General features: G+C 44.2%; 1 protein-coding gene across 1 annotated transcript in view; it reads right to left on the bottom strand.

The window, feature by feature from the left end:
* The window catches only part of nrg2b (neuregulin 2b), a 58,050-nt gene that overhangs the window by 5,933 nt on the left and 28,295 nt on the right, over positions 1-23,822 (bottom strand). Inside the window, exons 2-6 of the mRNA XM_031798665.1 lie at positions 11,445-11,607; positions 11,114-11,232; positions 8,561-8,681; positions 6,108-6,166; positions 1,363-1,386 (exon numbers count right to left, since the gene is read on the bottom strand). Of these exons, the coding sequence (XP_031654525.1) occupies positions 1,363-1,386; positions 6,108-6,166; positions 8,561-8,681; positions 11,114-11,232; positions 11,445-11,607 (486 nt within the window). The remainder of the gene's footprint in view (positions 1-1,362; positions 1,387-6,107; positions 6,167-8,560; positions 8,682-11,113; positions 11,233-11,444; positions 11,608-23,822) is intronic.

Here is a 23,822-nt window from a genome sequence, read left to right as displayed (position 1 = left end):
ATATGTTGCAATGTGTGGTTGGTCTGGATTCCTCCTCTGCTTTCCCTACGTGCACAAATGTACCACAATGTCTATGGAATGTATGTCAAAGAGGTCTAAGGACACATGCCTGTATGGTGGAATCAGATGATAATCATAAGAAAAAAAGCCTTTTAGAGCAAAAACACCACAATGGTTTGGGGATATTCATAAAACTCACCGCCAACTAAATAAACACCTTTAAATTGACCAGAGAATGCACAAATATAAAACACAGATAACTCACAATCCCCATATGTTATCAAGGGAAATATATTGTAGCTTTTGCATGAGAGTTATCATTATTTTTCAAGGTTAAATGTGGGTTTCTGATCTTTTTTTGTCAGTTAAAAAGTGTAGCTAGTGTGAATCTCTGTTGTCATGGTGAAGCTTTATGAAAACCTCCCTGTCAGGTGTTCTGATGGCATTTAAATGACCAATGAGCAGAAGGCTCGTTGTGGTGGAACATTGTCAGCAGATAAGTCACAATGACAGAGGAAAACAAACAGAACATGGGGAGAGGGGGAACGAAAGAAAGAAAGAGTGGACAAAGGAAGATGAAAGGTGGCGACGGCCAGATAGTGGAGGAAGATTGTCTGGGAAGGTGTGGGTGTGTGTGTGTGTGTGTGTGTGTGTGTGTGTGTGTGGGAGGTGGGGGGTCTAAAATGGGGTGGTGATGGGGGTTTTAGTGCTAAAGGTCGGGGAAGGGGTGCTGTATAGAGAGCCTTAGCCAAGCATTGTATGTGTGTCACAGAAGAGGGTACTGATAGGGGAAGGGATTGGTGGTTGGCTGCTACTGAAGGAGCTAGGTCACTATCACTTACAGGAGCCTCTGATTCAATGCCAATCAACTGGGTCATGGTAGACCTACCACAGCTGTCTGTCTTATGAGACACTGGCTATTTTCTCAGGTGTGGTGTTACTGATAACCATCAGCCAATTTCTGTCAAGTTTGTCTCTCTGACTCAAAAGTACACATTTTAAAATTAATTTAGCCTCAATCAGGTAAATATATTGTGCCTGCATTGTAATATCTTCTACTTATATGTTCCTCTCGGTCATCAACATGTCTGTGGCTTTGCTGTCTCCCTCTCTACAGTAATATTTTGGAGTGTACTAAAAAGCATAGTTTCTAGGTTTTCTATAACTGAGAGAGAGGGCTAGCATGCATGCAGAGGGACAAGTGTCTTTGGACCAGGTAGGTTAGCGGGCGAGTGACAGATCGACAGATCAGAGAAGAGCTATTGGTTCTAGAGAGATGGTAGTAGTAATGTGTGACTGTGAGAGGATCTTGGCAACTCTTAAAATTAATAATATACATTCAAATGAATAATTGTTCCATACCCATAAATTCAATTCCAAGATGCTCTGCCAACGCAGAAAGTTGGACACAATGAAAAGGAAAGAGAAAAAGTTTCAGATAGTGATCGTCTACATTGGAACATAGATATATAGATAGTAGATACTAAACCATGAGGTTAGTATGGAATCTTTCGGTGACATAACAATGGTGATTAGCAGGTGTCACGTCCAGTAACAGACAGACAACGCGGACAGCCGCGGCTCTGTGACCCCAGAAACAAAAGAAAAGGAAAGAAAGAAGCATAACTAATAAAAGAGAGAGGGAAGCAGGCAGGAGACATGCAGAGACAGAGACAGAGACAGAGACAGAGACAGAGACAGCCACTTCACTTACTGCCATATTTACTAGACCTCATTTCTGGGGTAAACATATTTTGTTTTGTGTGGATAAAATCAAAGAAAAAAGAAAGGAAAAAAGCAGTGTTACTTTCCAACGTAAAAACACAGTATTGTAGATGTTGGTTGGCACAGAAATGGGAACAGCTTTGTAGGTCGACAGATTAATGACAAGTTGTAATTGTGTCCTATTGTTTCTTGTGTTATATCACTTTATCGCTCTGACACCTTTCATCTGAAAGTATTATGATCAAATATGACAAAGGTGTTTTCTATCAGCACAGCATGAGCAATAGCACTAGTAAGATATGTAAGATATATATAGATATATACAATACTGTATGTACAGGTAACTGCCAAAATAATGGAAACAGTTGAGTAAATGAGGGATACAAAGTATATTAAAAGCAGGTGCTTCCCCACAGCTGTGGTTCCTGAGTTAATAAAGCAATTAACATCCCATCATGCTTAGGGTCATGTATAAAAAAATATTTTTGGCTACCATGGCTATGCTCCTATAGGATGACAATGCCCCCATCCACAGGGCACGAGTGGTCACTGAATGGTTTGATGAGCATGAAAATGATGTAAACCATACGCCATGGCCGTCCCAGTCACCAGATCTCAACCCAATTGAAGACTTATGGGAGATTCTGGAGCGGCGCCTGAGACAGCATTTTTCACCACCATCAACACAAGACACTTGTAGAATATATGCCAAGGTGCATTGAAACTATTCTGGCTTGTGGTGCCCAACTCCCTATTAAGACACTTTATGTTGGTGTTTCCTTTATTTTGTCAATTAACTGTATATTCATATTGTGCTCCAAGTCCCCATTAGCTGTTCTCTAGGCTTAAACCAACAATGACAAACCCGTTCATAGTGCTCTTCTCATCTATGTGGTCTACTAGTGGCAAGGAAACACTCACATACAGTACCAGTCAAACGTTTGGACACACCTACTCATTCAAGGGTTTTTCTTTATTTGTGCTATTTTCTACATTGTAGAATAATAGTGAAGACATCAAAACTATGAAATAACATATGGAATCATGTAGTAACCAAAAAAATGTTAAACAGAGATTAGATTCTTAGATTCTTCAAAGTAGCCACCCTTTGCCTTGATGGCAGCTTTGTACACTCTTGGCATTCTCTCAACCAGCTTCACCTGGAATGCTTTTCCAACAGTCTGAAGGAATTCCCACATATGCTGAGCACTTTTTGGCTGCTTTTCCTTCCCTCTGCGGTCCAACTCATCCCAAACCATCTTAATTGGGTTGAGGTCGGGTGATTGTGGAGGCCAGGTCATCTGATGCAGTACTTTCCTTCTTGGTCAAATAGCCCTTACACAGCCTGGTGGTGTGTTGAGTCATTGTCCTGTTGAAAAACAAATGATAGTCACACTTAGCGCAAACCAAATGGGATGGCGTATCGCTGCAGAATGCTGTGGTAGCCATGCTGGTTAAGTGTGCCTTGAATTCAAAATAAATCACAGACAGTGTCACCAGCAAAGCACCCCCACACCATCACACCTCCTCCGCCATGCTTCACGGTGGGAACCACACATGCGGAGATCATCCGTTCACCTACTCTGCGTCTCACAAAGACATGATGGTTGGAAACAAAAATCTCACATTTGGACTCCACCGGTCTAATGTCCATTGCTCGTGTTTCTTGGCCCAAGCAAGTCTTTTCTTCTTATTGCTGTCCTTTAGTAGTGGTTTCTTTGCAGCAATTCGACCATGAAGACCTGATTCACGCAGTCTCCTCTGAACAGTTGATGTTGAGATGTGTCTGTTACTTGAACTCTGTGAAGCATTTATTTGGCCTGCAGTTTTTGAGTCTGGTAACTCTAATGAACTTATCCTCTGCAGCAGAGGTAACTCTGGGTCTTCCTTTCCTGTGACAGTCCTCATGAGAGCCAGTTTCATCATAGCGCTTGATCTTTTTTGCGACTGAAATTTTCTGGATTGACTGACCTTCATGTCTTAAAGTAATCATGGACTGTCGTTTCTCTTTGATTATTTGAGCTGTTCTTGCCATAATATGAACTTGGTCTTTTACCAAATAGGGCTCTTTTCTGTATACCACCCCTACCTTGTCACAACACAACTGATTGGCTAAAATGCATCAAGAAGGAAAGAAATTCCACAAATTAATTTTTAACAAGCCACACCTGTTAATTGAAATTCATTCCAGGTGACTACCTCATGAAGCTGGTTGAGAGAATGCCAAGAGTGTGCAAATATGTCATCATGGCAAAGGGTGGCTACTTGGAAGAATTTGAAATATAAAATATTTTTTTATTTGTATAACACTTTTTTTTTACTGCACGATTCCATGTGTGTTATTTAATAGTTTCATGTCTTCACTACTTTCTACAATGTAGAAAATAGTCAAAACAAATAAAAAACCTTTAATGAGTAGATGTGTCCAAACTTTTGACCAGTACTGTAGTTACCTGAACATGGTAAACAGGACATTGATGGGGCAAACAAACCAAGCATTTTAATGATTTGAATATAAGAACTGGCTTAGGATGAGCTCTCTGGATGAAACATTATGACAATGGGTTATCAGTTGCCCATTTGCAGCAAAACTACTAGCTACTTCACTAACGTCTAGTCAGAACATCACAGATAACTACCGGTCTTCATATCAAGAATTGCATCAAGCCATCCAAGCTGCATATCAGGTGAACCCTGTATATTCCATTCAATGTATCATCATCCAATCTCTGCTGCAGCTTACTGTGTAGCATATGATCAGGAGGGCATGCATAGAGACCTATATGTTAACTCTGCTGTCTGTTTCTCTGCATGCACCTCTGTCCATTAATGATGGGTCTACTGGTTAAGTACCTCTGTGTAAAGAACCAGCACGATGGACAACAGAGGAAGGGATAGACACAAAGGCATGCACATACAGTGCCTTGCAAAAATATTCATCCCCTTGGCATTTTTACTATTTTGTTGCATTACAACCTGTAATATTTGGATTTCATGTAATGGACATACACAAAATAGTCCAAATTGGTGAAGTGAAATGAAAAACAATTAAAAAAGCAAAAGACGTATTCACCCCCTTTGCTATTAAACCCCTAAATAAGATCTGGTGCAACCAATTACCTTCAGAAGTCACATAATTAGTTAAATAAAGTCCACCTGTGTGCAATCTAAGTGTCACATGATCTGTCACATGATCTCAGTATATATACACCTGTTCTGAAAGGCCCCAGAGTTTGCAACACCACAAAGCAAGGGGCACCACCAAGCAAGCGGCACCATGAAGACCAAGGAGTTCTCCAAACAGGTCAGGGACAAAGTTGTGGAGAAGTACAGATTGGGTTCGGTTCGGTTTGGGTTATAAAAAAAATATCTGAAACTTTGAACATCCCACGGAGCACCATTAAATCCATTATTTAAAAAATTGAACGAATATGGCACCAGAACAAACCTGACAAGAGAGGGACCGCCCACCAAAACTCATGGACCAGGCAAGGAGGACATTAATCAGAGGCAACAAAGAGATCAAAGATAACCCTGAAGGAGCTGGAAAGCTCCACAGCGGAGATTGGAGTATCTGTCCATAGGACCACTTTAAGCCGTATTCTCCACTGAGCTGGGCTTTATGGAAGAGTGGCCAGGAAAAAGCCAGGGTGGCCAGGAAAAATGCTAAGTCTGGCGCAAACCCAACACCTCTTATCACCCCGAGAACACCATCCCCACAGTGAAGCATGGTGGTGGCAGCATCATGCTTTTGTTTTTCATCGGCAGGGACTGGGTAACTGGTCAGAACAGAAGGAATGATGGATGGCACTAAATACAGGGAAATTCTTGAGGGAAACCTCCCATATTGGAAAGCAACACTCGAGTGGTTTAAGGGGAAACATTTCCCCTTTCAATCGAATTGACGATCTGTGGTATGACTTAAAGATTGCTGTACACCAGCGGAATAATTATGCACGTTCAAGTTTTTTATATTTTTTTGTCATATTTCTTGTTTGTTTCACAATAAAAAATATTTTGCATCTTCAAAGTGTTAGGCATGTTGTGTAAATTAAATGATACAAACCCCCCCAAAAATCCATTTTAATTCCAGGTTGTAAGGCAACATAATAGGAAAAATACAAAGGGGGTTGAATACTTTCACAAGCCACTGTACACACTCACGCAGCCACGCAAGCGCACACACACACACACACACACACACACACACACACACACACACACACACACACACACACACACACACACACACACACACACACACACACACACACACACACAGGTAGGTATCACCCTCCAGAGCATGCAGCAGCGTCCCAATGAGGAAGGAAGACAGACAGACACAGACAGACAGACAGACAGACAGGAGGAAATGAACATACTGTAGAAACCTGCCATGACGGATTTTTGACAGCGATCACCTGTATAGTCATTTGGACACCTGATGGGGGAAACAAGCCACAGAAGGAGAAGAGGGAGGGAGGGAAAAGAGGAAGAGGGGGAGGGAAAGGAGGCGAAGGAGGAAGTACATATAAGGGAAAGGAGGGAGGGAGAGAGAGAGTAAGGGAGGTAGGGAGGTAGAGAGAAATGGAGGGAGGGAGAGAGCAAGAGCGGGAGCAAGGGAGCAAGGGAGGGAGGGTGGGAGGGAAGGAAGGAAGGAAGGAAGGAGAGAGCAAGAGAGAAAGGGAGGAAGAGAGCAAGAAATGGAGTGAGGGAGGGAAAGAGAAAGAAAGGGAGGGATGGATGGAGGGAAGGAAAAGGTTGGATGAAGGGAGAAGGAAAGTGAGACGAGGGAGGGAGGAAGAAAGGGAGGGAGGGCAGGAGAGAGCAAAAAAGGGAGGGAGGGAGGGAGGGAGGGAGGGAGGGAGGGAGGAAGGAAGGAAGGAAGGAAGGAAGGAAGGAAGGAAGGAAGGAAGGAAGGAAGGAAGGAAGGAAGGAAGGAAGGAAGGAAGGAAGGAAGGAAGGAAGATAGGGAGGGACACAAGAGAGCAGAGAACATGGAGTTAGAAACAGAGCACAGCCTAATAGTATTTGTCAGAGGTAGAGGGTAGAGCGTTATGCCATTGCTATGACATCATTAATATGGCGTCATCGCTTTGACATAATTGCACGCTATGACATCATTGCACGCTATGACATCATCACATGTGGAAGGCTGGAAGATGTGGACCTGCGGGAGGTGGAACAGGAGGAGTCGGAGCTAAAAGCATATCAGCAGAAACACCCACTACAGATTACTGATTGACAGGGTTTGTTTCCCAAGATACACTTTCAAAGAGTTTGGGCTTACAAAACTGCAAAGGCATAGTCTGCAAGGAAGCACCCCTTTGCTGAAGGACTCATAGACATCTAGGAGAGAAAGGTGGGGGATTGGAGTATACATGGGATGTCCAAGTTTTTACACTTACCGTACTGTAACTATAATGTAACTACACTGTAACTACAGTGTGTGAGTCCAGGCAGCATAATACTCCCTAACACATACATATGCTGATCCCTGATGCTCTAAAACGGCATTCAATTGAACTAGTCTCACAGGGTCTGAATATTCATAACATGCATAAAACTGTACAGGATATATTTTTCCCCTCATATAGTACCAAAGAGAAAACTTCACTGTGCATTCTGGATCAATTAAAGAAAGAACCTCTTCCTTGGAAGAGAAGAGCCCACTCAGCAATTTCCCATGCAGTTATAAATAGAGACACTGAGGCAGCATGCAAGCCCATGCTAGGACATCGCCTCTCTCTCTCTCTCTTCCTCTCACTATCTCCATCTCTCTATCTCATCCCCCCCTCTCTCTTTCTTCCCCTCTTTTTGTCAGCCCTGTGAACAAGACAAATAAAAAGGGAAACAGTCTCCACAGAGATATAAACATCTCTCTTTTCAAAAAAGCATTAATCTGAATGAAATAAAATGGCATTCCTTCATTTCTCTCTGATGCTAAAGAGGGAATGGGATTTGTCTGAGGGCTGCTAACCTCTAGCATACAATGCCAGTGCCACACCATAGCCTGCGCTAGTCTGCTTGGTTCATTCAGAACAGAGCTGATCCTTCTAAAAGGACCGACATCTAGGCTAAGAGAGAACACAACATAACTCTGTCTCTGTTTCTCTACTCTGTCACACATAACTCTAACTCTGTCCCTCTGCACACAACTCAGACACACAACTCAGGATCAGGAAGCACTATTTACAACCCCTAATTCACCGGCAACATGACTGGATACACGTCTACCTCCTACAGCCTGACAGAGTACAGTGTTCTGTGTAGGTTAGGGTATCAGCCAGCCAAGCACCCAAACACCTCAAGATATTTTGTTAGGCTGTCTGTCACAGTATGAAACGGAACAATTTTAGGCTGTCTGTCTGTGGGGCCTTGTTCACCTGGGAAAAGTACATGTCTTTCATCTCTAGTATTGCTTGTTTGCTAACACATTGTTAAACAGCATGCAGCCATTGGTACAACGAGCTGGAGATATATTAGAGGGATAGGGAAAGAGAGGGAGAGAGAGCAAGAGAAAGAAGGAGAAATGGATGGAGGGAAAGACACCTAGATGTCGAGAAGCGGACAGATCAGAGATGGAGGAAAGATGAATGTTTGTCGAGAGCAAGAGAAACAGGGGTGAAGGGAGAAGAAGAAGAATGAGTTTACAATCAACAGGGAAGCCTTTAATGTTGCACCCAGAGTAATCCTTGAGAGGATCATTTACAATGAACGTGATGACACTTGGCATTCTGTGTCTAGAGAAGGAGATTGGGTTAACAGGGTGAACAACACACAGCTGAAGCCACATAGTGACAGACACAGCAGGAGGACAGGACCAGTCACTTACTTGCATGACAGTTGGTTTATACCGTGTATGAAATAACAGTCTCCACCGTTCACACAGTACGACTTCTCTGTGTCGTTACAGCGCCGGGCGTGACTCGAGCCCGGAGACAGAGTAGTGGTCACTATGGAGGAGAGAGAGTAAGAGTAGGGGTCACTATGGAGGAGAGAGAGTAAGAGTAGGGGTCACTATGGAGGAGAGAGAGTAAGAGTAGGGGTCACTATGGAGGAGAGAGAGTAAGAGTAGGTGTCACTATGGAGGAGAGAGAGTAAGAGTAGTGGTCACTATGGAGGAGAGAGAGTAAGAGTAGGGGTCACTATGGAGGAGAGAGAGTAAGAGTAGTGGTCACTATGGAGGAGAGAGAGTAAGAGTAGGGGTCACTATGGAGGAGAGAGAGTAAGAGTAGGGGTCACTATGGAGGAGAGAGAGTAAGAGTAGTGGTCACTATGGAGGAGAGAGAGTAAGAGTAGGGGTCACTATGGAGGAGAGAGAGTAAGAGTAGGGGTCACTATGGAGGAGAGAGAGTAAGAGTAGGGGTCACTATGGAGGAGAGAGAGTAAGAGTAGTGGTCACTATGGAGGAGAGAGAGTAAGAGTAGGGGTCACTATGGAGGAGAGAGAGTAAAAGTAGGGGTCACTATGGAGGAGAGAGAGTAAGAGTAGTGGTCACTATGGAGGAGAGAGAGTAAGAGTAGGGGTCACTATGGAGGAGAGAGAGTAAGAGTAGGGGTCACTATGGAGGAGAGAGAGTAAGAGTAGTGGTCACTATGGAGGAGAGAGAGTAAGAGTAGTGGTCACTATGGAGGAGAGAGAGTAAGAGTAGTGGTCACTATGGAGGAGAGAGAGTAAGAGTAGGGGTCACTATGGAGGAGAGAGAGTAAGAGTAGTGGTCACTATGGAGGAGAGAGAGTAAGAGTAGGGGTCACTATGGAGGAGAGAGAGTAAGAGTAGTGGTCACCATGGAGGAGAGAGAGTAAGAGTAGGGGTCACTATGGAGGAGAGAGAGTAAGAGTAGGGGTCACTATGGAGGAGAGAGAGTAAGAGTAGTGGTCACTATGGAGGAGAGAGAGTAAGAGTAGGGGTCACTATGGAGGAGAGAGAGTAAAAGTAGGGGTCACTATGGAGGAGAGAGAGTAAGAGTAGTGGTCACTATGGAGGAGAGAGAGTAAGAGTAGTGGTCACTATGGAGGAGAGAGAATAAGAGTAGGGGTCACTATGGAGGAGAGAGAGTAAGAGTAGTGGTCACTATGGAGGAGAGAGAGTAAGAGTAGTGGTCACTATGGAGGAGAGAGAGTAAGAGTAGGGGTCACTATGGAGGAGAGAGAGTAAGAGTAGTGGTCACTATGGAGGAGAGAGAGTAAGAGTAGTGGTCACTATGGAGGAGAGAGAGTAAGAGTAGGGGTCACTATGGAGGAGAGAGAGTAAGAGTAGGGGTCACTATGGAGGAGAGAGAGTAAGAGTAGTGGTCACTATGGAGGACAGAGAGTAAGAGTAGTGGTCACTATGGAGGACAGAGAGTAAGAGTAGTGGTCACTATGGAGGAGAGAGAGTAAGAGTAGGGGTCACTATGGAGGAGAGAGAGTAAGAGTAGTGGTCACTATGGAGGACAGAGAGTAAGAGTAGTGGTCACTATGGAGGAGAGAGAGTAAGAGTAGTGGTCACTATGGAGGAGAGAGAGTAAGAGTAGTGGTCACTATGGAGGACAGAGAGTAAGAGTAGTGGTTACTATGGAGGAGAGAGAGTAAGAGTAGTGGTCACTATGGAGGAGAGAGAGTAAGAGTAGTGGTCACTATGGAGGAGAGAGAGTAAGAGTAGTGGTCACTATGGAGGAGAGAGAGTAAGAGTAGGGGTCACTATGGAGGAGAGAGAGTAAGAGTAGTGGTCACTATGGAGGAGAGAGAGTAAGAGTAGGGGTCACTATGGAGGAGAGAGAGTAAGAGTAGTGGTCACTATGGAGGACAGAGAGTAAGAGTAGTGGTCACTATGGAGGAGAGAGAGTAAGAGTAGTGGTCACTATGGAGGAGAGAGAGTAAGAGTAGTGGTCACTATGGAGGACAGAGAGTAAGAGTCGTGGTCACTATGGAGGAGAGAGAGTAAGAGTAGTGGTCACTATGGAGGAGAGAAAGTAAGAGTAGTGGTCACTATGGAGGAGAGAGAGTAAGAGTAGTGGTCACTATGGAGGAGAGAGAGTAAGAGTAGTGGTCACTATGGAGGAGAGAGAGTAAGAGTAGTGGTCAGCAAGGAAGAGGGGGAGTGTGGCGGTAACTAAGAAAGAGAAGGAAAGTGTAGAGGTAACTATGGAAGAAGGGTAATAAATGGTTACTAAGGAAGAAAGGGAAAGAATGTTGTGGTTACTAAGGAAGAGAGAAAGAGAATGTCTGGTCTTTACCAAAGAAGAGAGGAAGAGAATGTCTGGTTGTCAAAGAAAACAGAGCATGGTGGTTGTCAAGAAAAAAAAGTATGTGGTAGTTAATGAAGAAGGTGGAAAGATTGTGAACGTTATAGAATAGTAAGAACATCATACTGTAGATAGAGGATGGTGTGTCTGTGGACTCACGGCTCTGCACACTGATGCTGCTCGTAGTGCTCTCCTGGCCCAGCATGTTCTCAACCACACACGTGTAGTTCCCAGAATCCTCCAGCCTCGCTCGGTTGATCTGGACCTTGGAGTTTTTCCTTCAGAGAATGAGAGAGGAAGAGAGAAGGAGAGAGAGAGAGAAATGGAGTGAGAGAGAGAAGGAGAGAGAGAGAGAAATGATGTGATTAATTTGAGTCAAGATGAATGCTTGTTCAAAACAGAAACAGCAGTGTCTATAGTGTCTATTTTGGAGTGTCTTTGTTATGCGTTTGAATGTGTGACTGGAGGTTGCCTGGTCTCTGAGACTCACTTATTGGTCTTGATTTTGACATCTTTTCCCCTCTGGAGCTCTCGGCCATCTTTATACCATCGGAAGGAGGGGCTGGGGTTCCCTGACGCCTCACACTTCAGATACAGCCTCTCCCCCTCCATTAGAGACTGGCCCCTCATCGGCCGCAACTTAGGGGCCACAGCTAGAGAGAGAGAGAGACAAAGAGAGAGAGTGAGAGAGACGAGAGAGAGGGGGGTGGTGGGAGGGGTTACGGAGAAAGTATTTATTAGGATCCTCATAAACTACTCTTCCTGGGGTCCAAACAACATTAAAACAATTATTTCACAACAAAACACAAAAACAGCCTACATCATAAATATCACAATACATCATAGAAGACATTATTACATTATTACTCTAATATTACACATCTACAATATAAAGACCCCAGTACCACAATATCATAACATTATAGTGTGTGTGTGTGTGTGTAGAGTGCGTGTGTGTGTGTGTGTGTGTGCATGTGTGTGTGTTTGTGTGTGTGCCTCTTCACAGTCCGTAATGTGCCATGAGGTGTTGTTTCATCTGTTTTTTTAGATCTGATTTTACTGCTCGCTTGAGTTACTTGATGTGGAAAAGATTTCAGATCTAGCCATAGCACTGTAACATCCACTTTGAAGGTTTTGAATTATATTCACTGTGCACTGGATAGGAAGCTGCATTGTATATCTGTGTTCACAGACTTGTCAAAGGTGTTTGACACCGAGAACCACACCTTCTTGGTGCACAGACTGAATTGTGTTGGCATTACTGGTCATGATCTGGAGTGGTTTGTGAACTCGCTATCAGATCGAACCCAGTGTCTTAAGGCAGACGGTTGTAAGTCGTTTGTGCTCGGGTGTGCCTCAAGAATCAATTCTAGGTCCCCTGTAGTTTATTATTCATGTCAACAACATTGGGAGACATTTTCAGACAGCTGATGTAATTTTGTATGCAGATGACATTATTCTCTAGTCAAGTAACAGCAGTTTGACACTGTTCTCTAGTCAAGTAGAAGCAGTTTGACACTGTTCTCTAGTCAAGTAGAGGCAGTTTGACACTGTTCTCTATTCAAGTAGAAGCAGTTTGACACTGTTCTCTATTCAAGTGGCAGAAGTTTGACATTGTTCTCTATTCAAGTAGAAGCAGTTTGACTCTGTTCTCTATTCAAGTGGCAGCAGTTTGACACCGTTCTCTATTCAAGTGGCAGAAGTTTGACACTGTTCTCTAGTCAAGTAGCAGCAGTTTGACACTGTTCTCTATTCAAGTAACAGCAGTTTGACTCTGTTCTCTATTCAAGTAACAGCAGTTTGACTCTGTTCTCTAGTCAAGTAGCAGCAGTTTGACACTGTTCTCTAGTCAAGGGGCAGCAGTTTGACTCTGTTCTCTATTCAAGGGGCAGCAGTTTGACACTGTTCTCTAGTCAAGGGGCAGCAGTTTGACACTGTTCTCTATTCAAGGGGCAGCAGTTTGACACTGTTCTCTAGTCAAGGGGCAGCAGTTTGACACTGTTCTCTAGTCAAGTAGCAGCAGTTTGACACTGTTCTCTAGTCAAGGGGCAGCAGTTTGACACTGTTCTCTAGGTCAAGTAGCAGCAGTTTGACACTGTTCTCTATTCAAGTGGCAGCAGTTTGACACTGTTCTCTATTCAAGTGGCAGCAGTTTGACACTGTTCTCTAGTCAAGTAGCAGCAGTTTGACACTGTTCTCTAGTCAAGTAGCAGCAGTTTGACACTGTTCTCTAGTCAAGTAGAAGCAGTTTGAAACTGTTCTCTATTCAAGTGGCAGCAGTTTAACTCTGTTCTCTATTCAAGTGGCAGCAGTTTGACACTGTTCTCTAGTCAAGTAGCAGCAGTTTGACACTGTTCTCTATTCAAGTGGCAGCAGTTTAACTCTGTTCTCTATTCAAGTGGCAGCAGTTTGACACTGTTCTCTAGTCAAGTAGCAGCAGTTTGACACTGTTCTCTATTCAAGTAACAGCAGTTTGACTCTGTTCTCTATTCAAGTAACAGCAGTTTGACTCTGTTCTCTAGTCAAGTAGAAGCAGTTTGACACTGTTCTCTAGTCAAGGGGCAGCAGTTTGACTCTGTTCTCTAGTCAAGTAGAAGCAGTTTGACACTGTTCTCTAGTCAAGGGGCAGCAGTTTGACTCTGTTCTCTATTCAAGTAACAGCAGTTTGACTCTGTTCTCTAGTCAAGTAGAAGCAGTTTGACACTGTTCTCTAGTCAAGGGGCAGCAGTTTGACTCTGTTCTCTATTCAAGGGGCAGCAGTTTGACACTGTTCTCTATTCAAGGGGCAGCAGTTTAACTCTGTTCTCTATTCAAGTGGCAGCAGTTTGACACTGTTCTCTATTCAAGTAACAGCAGTTTGACTCTGTTCTCTATTCAAGTAACAGCAGTTTGACTCTGTTCTCTATTCAAGTAACAGCAGTTTGACTCTGTTCTCTAGTCAAGTAGCAGCAGTTTGACACTGTTCTCTAGTCAAGGGGCAGCAGTTTGACTCTGTTCTCTATTCAAGGGGCAGCAGTTTGACACTGTTCTCTAGTCAAGGGGCAGCAGTTTGACACTGTTCTCTATTCAAGGGGCAGCAGTTTGACACTGTTCTCTATTCAAGTAACAGCAGTTTGACTCTGTTCTCTATTCAAGTAGCAGCAGTTTGACACTGTTCTCTAGTCAAGGGGCAGAAGTTTGACTCTGTTCTCTATTCAAGGGGCAGCAGTTTGACACTGTTCTCTAGTCAAGGGGCAGCAGTTTGACACTGTTCTCTATTCAAGGGGCAGCAGTTTGACACTGTTCTCTAGTCAAGGGGCAGCAGTTTGACACTGTTCTCTAGTCAAGGGGCAGCAGTTTGACTCTGTTCTCTATTCAAGGGGCAGCAGTTTGACACTGTTCTCTATTCAAGGGGCAGCAGTTTGACACTGTTCTCTAGTCAAGGGGCAGCAGTTTGACACTGTTCTCTAGTCAAGGGGCAGCAGTTTGACTCTGTTCTCTATTCAAGGGGCAGCAGTTTGACACTGTTCTCCACTCAAGGTACTAAACGATATCATAACCGCCATCGATAAAAGACAGTACTGTGCAGCCGTCTTCATCGACCTTGCCAAGGCTTTCGACTCTGTCAATCACCATATTCTTATCGGCAGACTCAGTAGCCTCGGTTTTTCGGATGACTGCCTTGCCTGGTTCACCAATTACTTTGCAGACAGAGTTCAGTGTGTCAAATCGGAGGGCATGCTGTCCGGTCCTCTGGCAGTCTCTATGGGGGTGCCACAGGGTTCAATTCTCGGGCCGACTCTTTTCTCTGTGTATATCAATGATGTTGCTCTTGCTGCGGGCGATTCCCTGATCCACCTCTACGCAGACGACACCATTCTATATACTTTCGGCCCGTCTTTGGACACTGTGCTATCTAACCTCCAAACAAGCTTCAATGCCATACAACACACCCCTTCCGTGGCCTCCAACTGCTCTTAAACGCTAGTAAAACCAAATGCATGCTTTTCAACCGGTCGCTGCCTGCACCTGCATGCCCGACTAGCATCACCACCCTGGATGGTTCCGACCTAGAATATGTGGACGTCTATAAGTACCTAGGTGTCTGGCTAGACTGCAAACTCTCCTTCCAGACTCATATCAAACATCTCCAATCGAAAATCAAATCAAGAGTCGGCTTTCTATTCCGCAACAAAGCCTCCTTCACTCAAGCCGCCAAGCTTACCCTAGTAAAACTGACTATCCTACCGATCCTCGACTTCGGCGATGTCATCTACAAAATGGCTTCCAACACTCTACTCAGCAAACTGGATGCAGTCTATCACAGTGCCATCCGTTTTGTCACTAAAGCACCTTATACCACCCACCACTGCGACTTGTATGCTCTAGTCGGCTGGCCATCGCTACATATTCGTCGCCAGACCCACTGGCTAGGTAAAGCTCCGCCTTATCTCAGCTCACTGGTCACGATGGCAACACCCATCCGTAGCACGCGCTCCAGCAGGTGTATCTCACTGATCATCCCTAAAGCCAACACCTCATTTGGCCGCCTTTCGTTCCAGTACTCTGCTGCCTGTGACTGGAACGAATTGCAAAAATCGCTGAAGTTGGAGACTTTTATCTCCCTCACCAACTTCAAACATCAGCTATCTGAGCAGCTAACCGATCGCTGCAGCTGTACATAGTCTATTGGTAAATAGCCCACCCTTTTCACCTACCTCATCCCCATACTGTTTTTATTTATTTACTTTTCTGCTCTTCTGCACACCAATATCTCTACCTGTACATGACCATCTGATCATTTATCACTCCAGTGTTAATCTGCAAAATTGTAATTATTTGCCTACCTCCTCATGCCTTTTGCACACATTGTATATAGACCCCCCCTTTGTTTTCTACTGTGTTATTGACTTGTTAATTGTTTACTCCATGTGTAACTCTTTGTTGTATGCTCACACTGCTATGCTTTATCTTGGCCAGGTCGCAGTTGCAAATGAGAACTTGTTCTCAACTAGCCTACCTGGTTAAATAAAGGTGTTCTCAACTAGCCTACCTGGTTAAATAAAGGTGTTCTCAACTAGCCTACCTGGTTAAATAAAGGTGAAAAAATTATTAAAAATAAATAAAAAAAGTAGCAGCAGTTTGACACTGTTTTCTATTCAAGTAACAGCAGTTTGACACTGTTCTCTATTCAAGGGGCAGCAGTTTGACACTGTTCTCTATTCAAGGGGCAGCAGTTTGACACTGTTCTCTATTCAAGGGGCAGCAGTTTGACACTGTTCTCTATTCAAGGGGCAGCAGTTTGACACTGTTCTCTATTCAAGTAGCAGCAGTTTGACACTGTTCTCTATTCAAGGGGCAGCAGTTTGACACTGTTCTCTATTCAAGTAGCAGCAGTTTGACACTGTTCTCTATTCAAGGGGCAGCAGTTTGACACTGTTCTCTATTCAAGGGGCAGCAGTTTGACACTGTTCTCTAGTCAAGGGGCAGAAGTTTGACTCTGTTCTCTATTCAAGGGGCAGCAGTTTGACACTGTTCTCTATTCAAGTAGCAGCAGTTTGACTCTGTTCTCTATTCAAGGGGCAGCAGTTTGACACTGTTCTCTATTCAAGGGGCAGCAGTTTGACTCTGTTCTCTATTCAAGGGGCAGCAGTTTGACACTGTTCTCTATTCAAGGGGCAGCAGTTTGACACTGTTCTCTATTCAAGGGGCAGCAGTTTGACACTGTTCTCTATTCAAGGGGCAGCAGTTTGACACTGTTCTCTATTCAAGGGGCAGCAGTTTGACACTGTTCTCTATTCAAGGGGCAGCAGTTTGACACTGTTCTCTATTCAAGGGGCAGCAGTTTGACACTGTTCTCTATTCAAGGGGCAGCAGTTTGACTCTGTTCTCTATTCAAGTAACAGCAGTTTGACTCTGTTCTCTATTCAAGGGGCAGCAGTTTGACTCTGTTCTCTATTCAAGGGGCAGCAGTTTGACTCTGTTCTCTATTCAAGGGGCAGCAGTTTGACACTGTTCTCTATTCAAGGGGCAGCAGTTTGACACTGTTCTCTATTCAAGGGGCAGCAGTTTGACTCTGTTCTCTATTCAAGGGGCAGCAGTTTGACTCTGTTCTCTATTCAAGGGGCAGCAGTTTGACTCTGTTCTCTATTCAAGGGGCAGCAGTTTGACACTGTTCTCTATTCAAGGGGCAGCAGTTTGACACTGTTCTCTATTCAAGGGGCAGCAGTTTGACACTGTTCTCTATTCAAGGGGCAGCAGTTTGACACTGTTCTCTATTCAAGGGGCAGCAGTTTGACACTGTTCTCTATTCAAGGGGCAGCAGTTTGACTCTGTTCTCTATTCAAGGGGCAGCAGTTTGACACCGTTCTCTATTCAAGGGGCAGCAGTTTGACTCTGTTCTCTATTCAATGGGCAGCAGTTTGACTCTGTTCTCTATTCAAGGGGCAGCAGTTTGACTCTGTTCTCTATTCAAGGGGCAGCAGTTTGACTCTGTTCTCTATTCAAGGGGCAGCAGTTTGACACTGTTCTCTAGTCAAGGGGCAGCAGTTTGACACTGTTCTCTAGTCAAGGGGCAGCAGTTTGACTCTGTTCTCTAGTCAAGTAGCAGCAGTTTGACACTGTTCTCTATTCAAGTGGCAGCAGTTTGACACTGTTCTCTAGTCAAGTAGCAGTTGATTCGTTTTCCTGATTTGTGTTGAACTATGTTGATTCTATTTATCTGCAAGTCTCAAGCTCTACAGTACACTTAAGGCTCTTGACTCTGTGTATCATGCAGCCCTTCCTTTTGCCACCAATCAGAGACGTCTAACTCAACATTGTGATCTCTATAGTGCTATCAGGTGGACATCACTAGCAACATGCAGGCTCAAACACTGGTATGTTCTTATTTATAAGGCCATTTTATGAAAAGTGTAATTTTATTTATCCTCTCTTCTAGCTCAAAATGAAAACGCATACAGTATAAGCTCAGATCTCAATCTTGTTTTATGGTGGAAAATTTGAACCGAGCATGGGAAAAGATCATTTCATTACTCAGCCCTTAGGTCTTGGAATTCCCTCAAGTCAACCTAAACCTTGAGGAGTTCAAAGGACAAATAGAGATGTAGTTGTTTCTAGTTGTAACCTGGTGTCACTAATTTGAATTGCCTTATGTAAGGAAGCATGTTGTTTTACTTCACACACAAATCAAATTTGATTTGTCACATGCGCCAAATACAACAGGTATTACAGTGAAATGGTTACTTACAAGCCCTTAAACAACATTGCAGTTTTTCAGAAAAATAAGAGTTCAGAAAATATTTACTAAATAAACTAAAGTAAAAAAATATCCAGGGGGTACCGGTACCGAGTCAATGTGCAGGGGTACAGGTTAGTCAAGGTAATTGAGGTGATATGTAGATGTAGATAGGGGTAAAGTGATTATGCATAGATAATAAACCAGCGAGTAACAGCAGCGTAAAAAGGAGGGGGGTCAATGCAAATAGTTTGGAGGCCGAACAGTTGCCATACCAGCTCTCGATGGTGCAGCTGTAGAACGTTTTGAAGACCTGAGGACCCATGCCAAATCTTTTCAGTCTCCTGTTGTGCCCTCTTCACGACTGTCTTGGTGTGTTTGGACCATGATAGTTTGTTGGTGATGTGGACACCAAGGAACTTGAAGCTCTCAACCTGTCCACTACATCCCTGTCGATGAGAATGGGGGTGTGCTCGGCCCTCCTTTTGCTGTAGTCCACAATCATCTCCTTTGACTTGATTACGTTGAGGGAGAGGTTGTTGTCCTAGCATCACACTGCCAGGTCTCCGACCTTCTCCCTATAGGCTGTCTCATCGTCGTCGGTGATCAGGCCTACCACCGTTATGTCGTCTGCAAACCTAATGATGGTGTGGGAGTCATGCTTGGCCATGCAGTCATGGGTGAACAGGGAGTACAGAAGGGGACTAAGCATGTACCCCTGAGGCGCCCCCGTGTTGAGGATCAGCGTGGCAGATGTGATGTTGCCTACCCTAACCACCTGGGTGGCAGCCCATAAGGAAGTCCAGGATCCAGTTGCAGAGGGAGGTGTTTAGTCCTAGGGTTCTTAGCTTAGTGATGAGCTTTGAGGGCACTATGGTGTTCAATTCTGAGCTGTAGTCAATTAATTGTATTCTCACATAGGTGTTCCTTTTGTCCAGGTAGGAAAGGGCAGTGTGGAGTGCAATAGAGATTGCATCATCTACCAGGTACCTCCCCAAAGCCTTAAACACGGGCACCCTCATAGATATCATCCTAACCAACTTGCCCTCTAAATACACCTCTGCTGTCTTCAACCAAGATCTCAGCAATCACTGCCTCATTGCCTGCATCCGTAATGGGTCAGCGGTCAAACAACCTCCACTCATCACTGTCAAATGCTCCCTGAAACACTTCAGCGAGCAGGCCTTTCTAATCGACCTGGCCGGGGTATCCTGGAAGGATATTGATCTCATCCCGTCAGTAGAGGATGCCTGGGTATTTTTTTTAAATGCCTTCCTAACCATCTTAAATAAGCATGCCCCATTCAAGAAATTTAGAACCAGGAACAGATATAGCCCTTGGTTCTCCCCAGACCTGACTGCCCTTAACCAACATAAAAACATCCTATGGCGTTCTGCAATAGCATCGAACAGCCCCCGTGATATGCAGCTGTTCAGGGAAGCTAGAAACCATTATACACAGGCAGTTAGAAAAGCCAAGGCTTGCCTTTTCAAGCATAAATTTGCTTCCTGCAACACTAACTCAAAAAAGTTATGGGACACTGTAAAGTCCATGGAGAATAAGAACACCTCCTCCCAGCTGCCCACTGCACTGAAGATAGGAAACACTGTCACCACTGATAAATCCACCATAATTGAGAATTTCAATAAGCATTTTTCTACGGCTGGCCATGCTTTCCACCTGGCTACTCCTACCCCGGTCAACAGCACTGCACCCCCCACAGCAACTCGATAAGAAACATTACTGTGCAGCCATATTCATTGATCTGGCCAAGGCTTTCGACTCTGTCAATCACCACATCCTCATCGGCAGACACGACAGCCTTGGTTTCTCAAATGATTGCCTCGCCTGGTTCACCAACTACTTCTCTGATAGAGTTCAATGTGTCAAATCGGAGGGTCTGCTGTCCGGACCTCTTGCAGTCTCTATGGGGGTGCCACAGGGTTAAATTCTTGGACCGACTCTCTTCTCTGTATACATCAATGATGTCGCTCTTGCTGATGGTGAGTCTCTGATCCACCTCTACTCAGACGACACCATTCTGTATACTTCTGGCCCTTCTTTGGACACTGTGTTAACAACCCTCCAGGCAAGCTTCAATGCCATACAACTCTCCTTCCGTGGCCTCCAATTGCTCTTAAATACAAGTAAAACTAAATGCATGCTCTTCAACCGATCGCTACCTGCACCTGCCCGCCTGTCCAACATCACTACTCTGGACGGCTCTGACTTAGAATACGTGGACAACTACAAATACCTAGGTGTCTGGTTAGACTGTAAACTCTCCTTCCAGACCCACATCAAACATCTCCAATCCAAAGTGAAATCTAGAATTGGCTTCCTATTTCGCAACAAAGCATCCTTCACTCATGCTGCCAAACATACCCTTGTAAAACTGACCATCCTACCAATCCTCGACTTCGGCGATGTCATTTACAAAATAGCCTCCAATACCCTACTCAACAAATTGGATGCAGTCTATCACAGTGCAATCCGTTTTGTCACTAAAGCCCCATATACTACCCACCATTGCGACCTGTACACTCTCGTTGGCTGGCCCTCGCTTCATACTCGTCACCAAACCCACTGGCTCCATGTCATCTACAAGACCCTGCTAGGTAAAGTCCCCCCTTATCTCAGCTCGCTGGTCACCACAGCATCACCCACCTGTAGCACGCGCTCCAGCAGGTATATCTCTCTGGTCACCCCCAAAACCAATTATTTCTTTGGCCGCCTCTCCTTCCAGTTCTCTGCTGCCAATGACTGGAAAGAACTACAAAAATCTCTGAAACTGGAAACACTTATCTCCCTTACTAGCTTTAAGCATCAACTGTCAGAACAGCTCACAGATTACTGCACCTGTACATAGCCCACCTATAATTTAGCCCAAACAACTACCTCTTTCCCTACTGTATTTATTTTATTTATTTATTTTGCTCCTTTGCACCCCATTATTTGTATTTCTACTTTGCACATTCTTCCACTGCAAATCTACCATTCCAGTGTTTTACTTGCTATATTGTGTTTGCTTTGCCAACATGGCCCTTTTTTGCCTTTACCTCACTTATCTCACCTCATTTGCTCACATCGTATATAGACTTGTTTATACTGTATTATTGACTGTATGTTTGTTTTACTCCATGTGTAACTCTGTGTCGTTGTATGTGTCGAACTGCTTTGCTTTATCTTGGCCAGGTCGCAATTGTAAATGAGAACTTGTTCTCAACTTGCCTACCTGGTTAAATAAAGGTGAAAAAAAAAAAAATAAAAAAAAAAAATCTGTGGATCTGTTGGGGTGGTATGCGAATTGGAGTGGGTCTAGGGTTTCTGGGATGATGTTGTTGATGTGAGCCATGACCAGCCATTCACACTTCATGGCTACAGATGTGAGTGCCACGGGGCAGTAGTCATTTAGGCAGGTTACCTTGGTGTTCTTGGGCACAGGGATTATGTTGGTCTTTTGAAACATGTAGGTTTTACACACTCCGTCAGGTACAGGTTGAGAATGTCAGTGAAGACACTTGCAAGTTGATCAGCGCATGCTCTGAGTACACATCCTGGTAATCTGCCTGGCCCTGCGGCCTTGTTAATGTTGACCTGTTTAAAGGTCTTACTCACATCAGCTACGGAGAGCGTCGTCCGGAACAGCTACTGCACTCATGCATGCTTCAGTGTTGCTTGCCTCGAAGCGAGTATATAAATAATTTTGCTCATCTGGTGGGCTCATGTCACTGGGCAGTTTGCGGCTGGGCTTCCCTTTGTAGTCTGATATAGTTCAGGCCCTGCCACATCCGACAAACGTCGGAGACGATGTAGTAGGATTAAATCTCAGTCCTGTATTGACCCATTTTTGTTTGATGGTTCGTCGGAGGACATAGCATGATTTCTAAATAGTGTCCGGGTTAGAGTCCCGCTCCTTGAAAGCGGCAGCTCTACCTTTTAGCTCAGTACGGATGTTGCCTGTAATCCATGGCTTCTGGTTGGGGTATGTACGTACGATCACTGTGAGGATGACGTCATAGATGCACTTATTGATGAAGCTGGTGACTTATATGGTATAATCCTCAATGCCATCGGATGAATTCCAGAACATATTCCAGTCTGTACTAGCAAAACAGCCCTGTAGCGTAGCATCTGCGTCATCTGACTATTTCCGTATTGAGCGAGTCACTGTTACTTCCTGCTTTAGTTTGTGCTTATAAGCAGGAATCAGGAGGATATAATTATGGTCAGATTTGCCAAATGGAGGGCGAGGGAGAGCTTTGTATGCATATCTGTGTGTGGAGTAAAGGTGGTCTGGTAGAAATGAGGTAAAACGGATTTATGTTTCCCTGCATTAAAGTCCACGGCCACTAGGAGCTCTGCCTCTGGATGAGCATTTAGTTGTTTGCTTATGGCCTTATGCAGCTCGTTGAGTACGGTCTTAGTGCCAGCATCGGTTTGTGGTGGTAAATAGACAGCTATGAAAAATATAGATGAAAACTCTCTTGGTAAATAGTGTGGTCTACAGCTTATCGTGAGATACTCTACCTCAGGCGAGCAAAATCTTGAGACTTGCTTAATGTTAGATTCTGCGCACCAGCTGTTATTGACAAATAGACACAGACCGCCACTCCTTGTCTTACCGGAGGTAGCTGTTCTTGCCGATGCCACACACATGCCTGCACACACACACACATCCACTGTTTGTTTGCTGTTGTAATTGTGCTGTTGCCAGTGTCTTCTGTCTGTGTTGTCCATTTGGTTTTAGAGAGTTTCATTTTTTAACATTTTAATCCCAGTCTCCGTCCCACAGGAGGTCTTTTGCCTCTTGCAGGCCATCATTGTAAATAAGAATTTGTTAATTGACTTGCCTGGTTAAATTAAGGTACAAAATATTTTTGGGTCATGGCTCTTTGTAGTACTGTGTATTTCCCAGCATCTGTTCTGGACTTGGGGACTGTGAAGAGACCCCTGGTGGCATGTGTCATGGGGTATGTGAGCTGTGTGTTAGCTGTTTGAACAGACAGTTTGATGCTTTCAACATGTCAATAAATCTCACAAAAACAAGTAGTGATGCAGTCAATCTCTGTTCCGGGCCATTTGCCTATGTACTTCTTTGTGGCACTTGACCATATAACCATATATCAGTGGTCCTTGTGTGATAAAACTTGGGCCTGTAGGGCTTGTTTTGTTGATTGTGATGTCAAGAAAGCAGAGCAGCGCTTCATCACGGAGAAACCTCTCCCCAATCTTAGCTAACGTTGCATCAATATGTTTGACCATGTCAGTTTACTATCTAAGGCAGGAATCTCCAACCCTGTTCCTGGAGAGCTACAGTCCTGCAGGTATTCACTCCAACCCTAATCAGGCGCACCTTAATTCCAATAATTAGCTGGTTGATAAGATGATTCTGGATTCAATCTTACAATTGTGGTTGGAGTGAAAACCTACAGGAGTGTAGCTCTCCAGGAACAGGGTTGGAGAGCCCTGATCTAGAATTACACCATGCAGTTTAGTCACCTGAACTTGCTTAATTTACACATTATTCATTAGGGTTTACCAAATTTTTATTCCCAAACACAATGCTTTTAGTTTTTGATATATTGTAGACTTGATTATTACTTGCCACCCATTCTAAAACGGACTACAGCTCTATTTTAAGTGTGCAGT

This window comes from Oncorhynchus kisutch, linkage group LG19 (assembly GCF_002021735.2).
Source record: "Oncorhynchus kisutch isolate 150728-3 linkage group LG19, Okis_V2, whole genome shotgun sequence".
Taxonomy (NCBI): Eukaryota; Metazoa; Chordata; class Actinopteri; order Salmoniformes; family Salmonidae; genus Oncorhynchus; species Oncorhynchus kisutch.
This window is presented reverse-complemented; position numbering and strand designations above follow the sequence as displayed.